This window comes from Notothenia coriiceps, unplaced genomic scaffold (genome assembly GCF_000735185.1).
Source record: "Notothenia coriiceps isolate Sejong01 unplaced genomic scaffold, NC01 NC01_scaffold00037244, whole genome shotgun sequence".
Classification (NCBI taxonomy): Eukaryota; Metazoa; Chordata; class Actinopteri; order Perciformes; family Nototheniidae; genus Notothenia; species Notothenia coriiceps.
The window spans coordinates 2,609,579-2,619,913 of NW_011369945.1; the positions used below are offsets into that span (position 1 = coordinate 2,609,579).

The window sequence follows — 10,335 nt, forward strand, 5'->3', positions numbered from 1 at the left end:
CTCATCCTGAGCACACACAAACACTCGCAGCCGAAGTAAAAACAATAAGTGTGGCTTTATATTGAGTAAGAAAAAGGTTTATAACGCTGTGAGAATGGGTCTGCTGCAGAGAGCATTTCTCCACCATCCCAACTCGTCTATTACCAACCAGGGAGCTCTATGCAAGTCAATGGGACTCCCTGTTAGTTGAACATTTACGATATACGTCCTGGTGTGTGAGGAGCTCCGCGGATTGGTCCATTTTGGTTCCGGAACCGCATGACGTCATGCGGTTCCGGGAAGAAACAAATGGAAAAAGAGAAATCTCCAACGAGGCGTTCTGGTGCAGCATAGACAGGTCTTTTCTGTGTTAGAGTTTTACTCGCTACAGGGTGTACTTTGAGGGTTTTGTGACTCTGCAGACCGTTCACATGCAGAAAAACACACAAGGGGACGGGTAATAACCGGAAAAGCATGACATGGGCCTTTTAATGTAATTCTCATTTCAGCCACAAGAGGCTCCACTGCATCACTACCTCTTGTTCCTAATATACTGTAGGACTTTTTTCTTTTTTTTTTTCAGTTTTAGTTTCTCCATGCATTCTGAATTTAAACACATGACTTATATCTAATTTATATTTATTTACAAACCCATTTCGCCATCAGCATCACGGAGGCAAACAGGGGGGAATAAATATGGATAAATAAGAAACCACATACGTGTTTATGCTTTGTCAGAACAGCTTGCAGTTGCTAGGTGTCGTGATTTCAGATGCTTTTGGTTGGGCTGTGATAACAGATGTCTAATGTTATAATCTAATATAGACTTATTTACGGAAGCCCTGAGAGGCCAACGAGAGAAAATAAGTTAGGTCGTAAACATAACTTATAAACGAGAAAATAATTCAGAACAGTTGAAAAAGGTTTTCCAAGATAATATGACTTTTTTTAACAGTAAAAAAAAAACTTTTAATAGGTGAAAATGTGTTTTGTTTTGATGTTATTCTTATTTCAGCCACAAGAGGCTCAATTGCACTTCTACCTCTTGTTGAAAACGTATTTTGCACAGCTATTCACAGATTATTGTTATAGTATTAAATAGTCTAGCAGCCAGTAATAATAATAATAATAATCTTAACGAGGTACATATAAGAAAAAAAGAAGAAAGGACCTGACTACCTATAACCTAAAAAATAGACCAGACAAGAAATAAACAACTATTCTGATGATTCATGTTCTCACCTGCATCAGAAGGTTTCCATACTTCCTTTTGCAGATTTATTTTTGTAATACTAGGTGTTGTTTTCAGTGGAAACACGGGTTGAATTGCAAAACAGCAGCTCCATTGTTTTGTTTCTTATAGGACAAGTGCATACTGATGAAGAAGCCCGTTTTAATTTCTCCTCTGTTACCTTGGGGGAAATCTAAGATACTAGATCTATATCCCGACCCGACAGTGTAGCGCATTCACTTGAAGGGAACAAATATGTCTAATTGTCAGTGATTGATTTGTTGGGCCTCAGTTCCCCCCAGCACACGCCATGTATTGACCCAACAGTCACCTGACATTTCCATGTAATCTTCAACTGGGTAAACAGCAGCTCAGGGGACAAGAAGATGCTCGGGGCCGCTTCTTAGCCGAGGGGAAAATAGTGAGTGTGAACATCCTCCTGGTCGCCGACGGGGGTGTGAGCTCATACTGGGAGGGTGATATTTACAGGACACTGAGATAAGTGGATAAGTGGAAGCTGTTGGAAGCTCCTGTATCAGAATATTTCCTGGCCTCTTCTCCGAAAAAAAAATCTGTGTGACTTTGAAGGGGCATCTTCCTGGGCTCTGGCTCCCTGCTGCGAGAGCAACTGCTTTCTGCAGGATTTAATAACAAGCTGAGAAACATGGTGACGAAACCCGGCTGCCACCCTTTGGGATATTTTTAGTTTGGGCGGCCTATGTCGGGGGGAAGTCATCGCCCAGCTCTAATAATTGGAATTACCATAGTTTGCAGACTAATCCATCAACATTAGCAAGAGGGTGTCACTGGCAGTGTTTGGGATGGGCAGCGCAGACGCAGGTGTCCTTGTGTGCCTGAATTATCACCTGAGCAAATAATGCACCTGAGCTGGAGACGCAGCAGAAGATTTGCATGTTTGCCGTGGGGAAATGAAGTGGATTGAGTTTTGTTGACTGGCTTAGACAGCTGCTGTCAAAGCGGACTCTCCCCATACTAATGATGCACATCATTCACCACATTATTAGATTGTTTGTCTTCCCAGTTGGGTATCAATGGCTACATTACATGATCTGTATGAGGCCGATAAAGCACATCTAATTTGCTCTTGTTTTCAAAGCATATAACATGTAGGATATTTATTAATGCCCACTTATAATTGGATAGCTCAAAGAAAAACAAATCATCCGGGGATGTTTATACCATGGAGGACAATGTCAATATACATATCATGTCCTCAAAGCTGCTTGGAATTACATTTATTTAGTTTGCTTCAAAGGCTGATCCAGATTTATTGTTTTTCCCCAAACATGCTCATGGTCACATTGATCATTTTAATTATAAATATCAATGCCAAACGTTGTCTGTTTCATTTTGCTTTTATACAGAACCAACAAGGAATTAACTTGAGAAAATAAAATGTTCTTTTGTTTTTCTGAATAAGATAATTGATTACAACTTTGAGGAATATTTTCATCTGGAGAAAGTTGAGTGTTTTTCAGAGCTAATTAGATCCCAGAGAAGCTCTCATTTACTTCCAGTCTAAATGGGAAATTGGGCACAAGTTGTATCTTGTAGACTAATAACAATACTCTCTATAATTGAAGCATGTGAACATGTCACTGTAGAGGCACACGATACAAGTATGAACCTGAAAATAAGCATTAAAAGGCCCCTTTAAACACAAGGGCACCTCCATATGTCACAAACCCAAATAAATGAGAGCTTCCTCCAGAAATCCCAAAGTTTTTCTTAGCATCTTTCTGGTGAAAAAAGTTGTAGGTGTAATTCCTCAGTACTTTATCTCTAAAATCAATAGTGGAATTGTATGACTTAAAAAGGTATTGACTATCCTGGCTGTGTAAAATATATTTCTGTTAAATGACAAAAACACAAGACCTATGAAGAACATTTAAAACCCATCACATTGCCTTGCACAACTTTGTAGATCTCCATTCATCTTCATTTCCATATCCACATTACTCTTGTCATGTTGGCTGTCACCTCCTGTCCCCTCTGTCAGACCTAATTGATACCTCCTCACAATAGTGTTAGGAAACAGAAGAGTGCGCTCTCCTCTTTCGGAGAAGGTGAAGAGCGACATCCTTCTTCGTATAATGACAACATCCTAACCCCTCCATGCTGGCGCTGAGGTGCTGTGTCCTCTACTAACCCTTGTTTGCCGTTCCTCTCCTTTCTATTCTGTCTCCTGCAGTCCCGGGCCTGTTGAGTTTTAGCTCAGCTCTTAGTGACAGCTTTGCAAATAACAGCTGGATATCTGGAGCAGAGTATATACAGTACATATTGCACATATGAAGAACCGTGAGCTCATTCTACTTCGTCTCTGGACGGTGTTAGTGGATTTGTTCCGATATCGATACCAGTATTACTTTCAATACAGCCTCAAATGACAAATAACACATATATGGCCCGTTCCAATATCACCTTATCTCATTATTGGCTCATTTACGCTACAAAGTGTTAGAAAAGTTAGTTTACAAACAGCTAACATGGTTTCTGAAGGTCATGGGTGTGAGACGGCGACTCTTAAAGTCCTAAATGATATCCTAAAGGCCGTTGACTCCAGACAGTACTGTGCTGCCATTTTCATCGATCTTGCCAAAGCCTTCGACTCCGTAGATCACCAACTGCTTCTGGGAAAGCTTAGATGCATTGGTGTCACTAACCAATCGATAGCCTGGTTTGAAAGCTACCTGTCCATCCGCACCCAGTGTGTAAAATCTGAGAATCTGATGTCACAGCCACTATCCATCTCTAAGGGAGTACCGCAAGGCTCTATCCTAGCACCCATCCTATTCTCAATATATATAAATGACATGGAGAAATCCGTGGGCAACTCCTCTATCCACCTATATACCGATGACACGATTCTGTACACTGCTGGCCCTTCCCCAGATACTGTCCTGTAAACCCTTCAGGATAGTTTTCAGAGAATCCAGTCACATCTCTCGAGGCCTGTACCTGAACACCACTAAAACCTGGATTGACAGTAATCTGTCATTCTCAGAACATCTCTCCAAAACTCAGACCAAGGTTAAAGCTAGACTCAGCTTTCTATATAGGAATCGCTCCTCATTCACTTCATCTGCTAAACTCTCTCTGGTCCAGATGACTGTCCTTCCTCTGTTCGACTACGGTGATACCTTCTACCGCTCGGCTTGTAAAGGAGTTCCCGATCATTTAGACGTTCTGTATCACTCCGCTATCCGCTTCGCCTCCAATGATCACATCACTGTGATCTGTACTCTCTGGCAAACTGGCCCTCTCTTGAGACCAGACGCAACATCCACTGGCTGATGTTTGTTTATAAAACACTCCTAGGCCTCACCCTCCTTCTACCTCACACAATTACTGCAACTCCGCTCGCCCCCCACACAGCACCCGCTCAGCTACACACATCCTGCTAAAAATCCCCAAGGCCCATACATCCTTTGGCCGCTCCGCCTTTCAGCTTGCATCAGCTGATATGAGACCTTTATCTCCCCCCGCACCTTCAGGGACACAATTACAAACACCCTGGTACACACATGCAACTGCTTTGCCTGATGCTAACTACCAATGTCTTGACCTCCCCTATAGTATTCATTGCTATGAAGGAATTAATGGATGAATGTTCTATATTATTTTAATGACTGATTGAACAGCAGTATTAATCTAGATATGTTATGTTGTTTAACTGCTATGCCTGTCATCTCTGCCTACAGTGATTGGCTTCAGTTAAAAATCAATCAATAATGGATAAAGCTAATGAGTTAGCAATCTTACCCTTTCAGCATTTTAGCAATTTAGTAACCTAATTGTTATTTATTCCTATATTTTATGTATTTATTTAGGACCATTATGACTGACTTTTTTATGACCTAGTTTGACAAAAGTGCCATGGCATCATTCTCTGTATGTCTTAATGTTTACATATTTGAATGCCCCTATTGGTTGGCCCATTTTCACTATAAATATGCGATCATTATTAATAATAAAAAAATTCCATGAGGACAGCTAATCAACGCTAGCTGTTGGCAGCCGTTCTTAGCTAACACTAACAGAGGTTGAATATAATGCATTTCAGCTCATATCAGTAAATGTGTTATTTAGTAACTGCCGGATTAAATTATTTTGGGCGGGGTGGTGAAACAAACTACCTTGAACATTGTATTCCAGCCACTGTAACCAAACCAAAACAATGTTTAGTGTTAGACATGTAAGGAACCATTTACAATTACCAATGGTATGGGCGGGAAAAACTTAATGTAGGCATCTCTATGTTCTAGAAAGGGTTTGACCTAAGCCAGGCCAATGATACGGTGATAGCAATCATATCACATCCATACAGGGCTGGTAGACCAAATCATATATATAGTTTTGTTTTTACTGACTAATCAGGAAGGAGATATGGTATTACAACATCTGCAGTTGTTGGAGGGAAACATTTAATAACGCTTGATGTGTTTACATTTGTATCTTCAGTGGATTCAATAGTACTAACACATTCACCGAGTACACTGTGTGCCTTATTCCTTATAACTCTAGTATACGTATTCGGAGATGTATTCACCGTTACATCCCCGCATTGACAGGTGAGGAGGGAAACCAAAGAGAAAGAAAAGCAGGCCAAACTAATCGACCTCTCATTAAAAAGTGCAGCCTCATCCACGTCCTTGAGCGCTGACAGTGTGCGGTCCTTAGTGTTGTCGCTAGGATTTAATTTAGCCGCACAAACTCGGCGAGAGTACAAATTACATTTGTCCAGCGTTCCTTACTTGATTAATTAGACAAGCAGGATTAGCTGTTTAATATTAATATTGGAGCGTTGCCACCTTTTCTGCCTCGGCATCAGATAGGCTCTGTCGATGTAAACATTCAATCAAGTGTCCCGGTGAAAAGGCCAATGCGTGTCAAAGTCACCGGCTTTTGTTCCTCTCCCCAGGCCTGGCCAGCGTCCACGGAGGAATCTCCACCCAGGGCTGGTTTATCGGCCTGATGTGCGCCATCGCTCTCCTCACGCTCATTGTGCTGATCGCCTGCTTTGTCAACAGAAATAAAGGAGGGAAATATTCCGGTAGGTGCTCACTTACACTCACACACATCACCTTGCTTGAATAGTAATGGCTGCTCGGAGCATCATTATAATTCCATTTCGCTGTTTGTTCTATGAAAGAAATTATCAATCACACCTGGGGCCATTACAGGAGGGTTTTTTTCTTTTTCTCACAGCCACACAATTATTGTAATGGAAATTTAAACATGAAACAGAGCTGCTGTATTAATAAGAAAATCTACTGTATGTCCAGCATTTGAATTTATTTGGACACGCAGCTTTTTTCCAGCAACAATCTAAACGAAGTGCAGCCCACAGCGAGACAAAATGCAAATGCTGCACACGGGGTGGCTGAGCAGGGGATGGTGACATAAGCTCTGTGGTTTCTCAATGTTATTCCTCCTGTCGGGGACACGGAGAGTCCTTATCGGCTTTTATGGTTCACAGCTAATGGCCGTCAGGTTGTCGTCTGGGCAGAGATGGCTTCACTCGTCAGCAGAAAAAAGAGCGAGGCGTAGCTCTGTCCTTTGTTTTCTCATTAACTTCTCATTATCACCCGGAGCTCCAGCAACCCCGTTACATCACATTACACAACCGTACTCTTTAATGTGAACTCTATTTTGGATTTGGCATTTGTACAAAAGGAAATTTTCTTTAAGATATATATTTTTAACAACTTGGGTTCCTACAGGTCATTAAAATCCGTGACAACTTGTGAAATTGAGGGTGTTCAAAAGTATATATCACAGAAAAAGAAATGTATTTTACATTGTTCTTTTAACTGAATATTAGTACATGGGCTGTGTTCCAAAGTCTGCATTCTGATTTTAACATTTTTGTGTAATTACTTGAAACGCTGCCAATATCTAAAATGCATTAGGATGAAACTTTAATTTAAGCTGTTATATATTCCATTATTTTGGTCATAAGCACAGATACATATTCATAATGCTTTATAACAATCATCTTAACATGTCATAAATAGCATTTTCTCACGAGAGATCTGACATTTTATTTTAGATCTGACAAAAAATGATGGGTTTCTGGGATTAAAATAAGATTTTTTTTTTTTTTTTACTGACAATCTTAATATTCTGACTTTCATCTCATAATTCTCCCCAAAAATCTAAAATAAAACTAAATAAAAATGCACATGTGGCCCTTATCCTCTTCCGTATGTTACAGAATCTTATCTTATTTTTAATCTAAGCAACTATTAAATATACTGACTCTTTTCAACTATCCCCTTCGTCTAATCAATTATAATAATTTCCTCTTGCATTAAAATACATAGTCTAACTGTTTAAAGTATGCCGTGTTGGCTCCTCGATCATCAAGGTGTGGGAACCACCATATATAGGATAAAGCAAGATTATCCAAAATAAGATTTAAAATGGCAGGAATCAGATAAAACGTCTTGGAAAAGCTCGCCAAATGCCACGAAGTTCAAAGGCGTGCACTGAAGTTGCATTCAGTAAATAAGTGCAGGAAGTCAGGGACACTTTAAAGCTCAGCTCAAACAGCCCAGCAGTCAGGGGAACACTTGTGATCTTATTTGGCAGCCGCCTCTTGAGGAAGTCACTGATATCTTCTTTTTCTTTCTGTGAGCAGTGAAAGAGAAAGAGGACCTTCACCCAGACGTGGAGTCCCAGGGCATGAATGACGACACATTCTGTGAATACAGGTAAGCGTAAGCCTGGGAGCGCTATTTCACCACCTCACTGCAATTCCCGTGCAACACCGTATGAAACTGTCCTTTCTTTCCGACATTTCTCTCGCTGCATTCTTCCTCTTGCCGAAAAAAAAGCCAACCCAGAATGCACGAGGTTCAGCTGGAGCCTCGGTCTTCTGTCCGAGACATTTGAGTAAAGTATGTGATAAACAGCGGTTAGCATCCCCGAGCTGTTTACGCATCAGTGTTGTCTTAGTGCTAGCATCCCTTTATAGGACTCTGTGATCTCCTGTGTTGTTGTTTGTGATAGACGTTGCATCATAAAGGGAGCAGCACATGTTACCATATTTGTCCGGAAGGATCTGAGGCTGCCCGGCGCACAGCAGGTGGCGGAAAACAATCAGTGTAATTGAAAGCTGCTCATCTCCCGGGCAGTCATATGTAGACACGTTTCATTAATCCTGCAGCGGTCCAATTCATAACTACCGCAGTGTGAGTCCCAGTGTTACTGAGCAATCTGCACAGTGACACGCCTGCTGGTGTCACTGAGTCCAAAGGGTCTCAGTGTGGCACCATTTAAACTTTTTCAAATTGGCTACAATATTCAGAAATCTAAGCCTTCAACACAAGGCAACTCAAAGTGCTTTACAAAAATGAAAGTCATTAAGTTAAGAGCTGATACACATTTTGTATTTATAGTTCTTTTAAATACTAAGTATCAAACAAGTATTTGTATTATTAAACTGATTTGAATGCCTTCATCTTCACCTGATGAATAATTCTGATGTAACTAGCCTGTTTTTGATTTTGCTATTAACTGGTGCTCCAAGGTAACATGAAGTCAAAGGCTATAGGGTCACAAGGAATTCAGAAAGAGACTCAATCCTCAACCAAAAAGGGTTGTACGAAAAATGTACAAAGCTTTATTCATAACCTTGAGATTCAAATTCAAAAGGAACATTTATGTTAACACTGCCCAGCTTTTCAACTGTTTATTTGAATCTCTATTCACTTTGTTTGAACCTGGTATTTCTGCAGATTTGCAGATAAAGACTAGGGTCCGCTTTAGGGTCATTCACTTTAGATTCCAGAGATGACTGCGTAGGAGATGCAACCATGAACAATAACTCTAAAGCATTTTAAAGTCCAAAATCAACATTCACCTAACAAAGATTCACAAACAGTATTTTTCTAAAGCAATATTTTATTTTTATCCTTATTTGTTGTCTTTTAGCGTTATAGAAATCAAACATTTTAATTCTGTTTAAAAACCTGTGATCCATATGAGGCCACAATTAAAATTAAAATCTAGTTTTTCCTTTGTTTCTTCTTTTCAGGACATAACATATGATAACATAGCTTCATTTGAAACCTGAATAGAAGCTTTGAATAACAAATGACATTCATACAGCAAGTTAAGTATTTTGGCAAATAGATGGGTCCCAAAGCAAGTGCACTACTTTAATGTACCCTCATTTCTCTTGACTTTGCCAAATGCATTGATGCACACTCAGTATTCTGTGTGCCTCTGTGATCTTTTCCCATTGGTCAGTTATTCCAAAGTCAGTCCCAGAGGCTCATCGTAGATCAGGGGTGTCAAACTCAAGGCCCGTGAGCCAAATCCGGCCCGCAACCTCATTTTATGTGGCTCGCAAGAGCTTGCAAAGAATATAATAAGTTTATTATACATTTACATGCAGCTTTACAGAAGCACGTTGCCCATAAACTACATGTCCCACAATGCATCTCGTTTTGTGACACTGAAGAGACTTGTAATGATTTGCCCTAGACTTCTGCTTTCAGACGTAGTTAATCATGAAGTTATTACCCTATCCGATAATAATCCAATGCAGAGTCAATAATATTATATAATACATTATTTGATATATTATATATTTATATAGTCTTAAAGTTACAACCGGCCCTTTGAGTGCAACAATAATGCTCATAATGCCCCCCTCCAAAAAAAAAGGTTACAATATTACAATTTATTGGAACTAAATCAAATCAGAGACCCGGATGTGGAGATTAAACAGTTCATTACCTTATATAAAAGCAAATACTGTTTATGTTTTTTAATTAAATTGTCACTTAAAGTTACTAAAACAAATACCTTTTGAAAAACAAATACCAATTACTGTATTTTTTGTTTATTTTACACAATTACTTTATATACTGTCTTTGTCTTTTTAACCCACTTTTATTGTGCCCCTCTCATGAAATAACTGGCCCTAGCCTGGCCCCCCCAGTAAAATTGGTCTGGATCCGCCACTGATAATGCTGATGTGGCCCGCGATGAAATTGAGTTTGACATCCCTGTTGTAGAGACAGCACCCCCGTCCTCTCCTATAAGCCCCAAAGTGAAGCCATGGGTGAAATAAGGTGATTCTAAATCCCCCC

At 40.0% G+C, this 10,335-nt stretch overlaps 1 protein-coding gene across 1 annotated transcript in view; it reads left to right on the forward strand.

The window, feature by feature from the left end:
- Positions 1-3,717: 3,717 nt before the first annotated feature.
- Positions 3,718-10,335, forward strand: part of LOC104965186 (neural cell adhesion molecule L1-like protein) — an 11,031-nt gene continuing 4,413 nt past the window's right edge. The window contains exons 1-4 of the mRNA XM_010794145.1: positions 3,718-3,843; positions 4,337-4,469; positions 6,153-6,284; positions 7,875-7,947. Coding sequence (XP_010792447.1) covers positions 3,718-3,843; positions 4,337-4,469; positions 6,153-6,284; positions 7,875-7,947 — 464 coding nt within the window. The remainder of the gene's footprint in view (positions 3,844-4,336; positions 4,470-6,152; positions 6,285-7,874; positions 7,948-10,335) is intronic.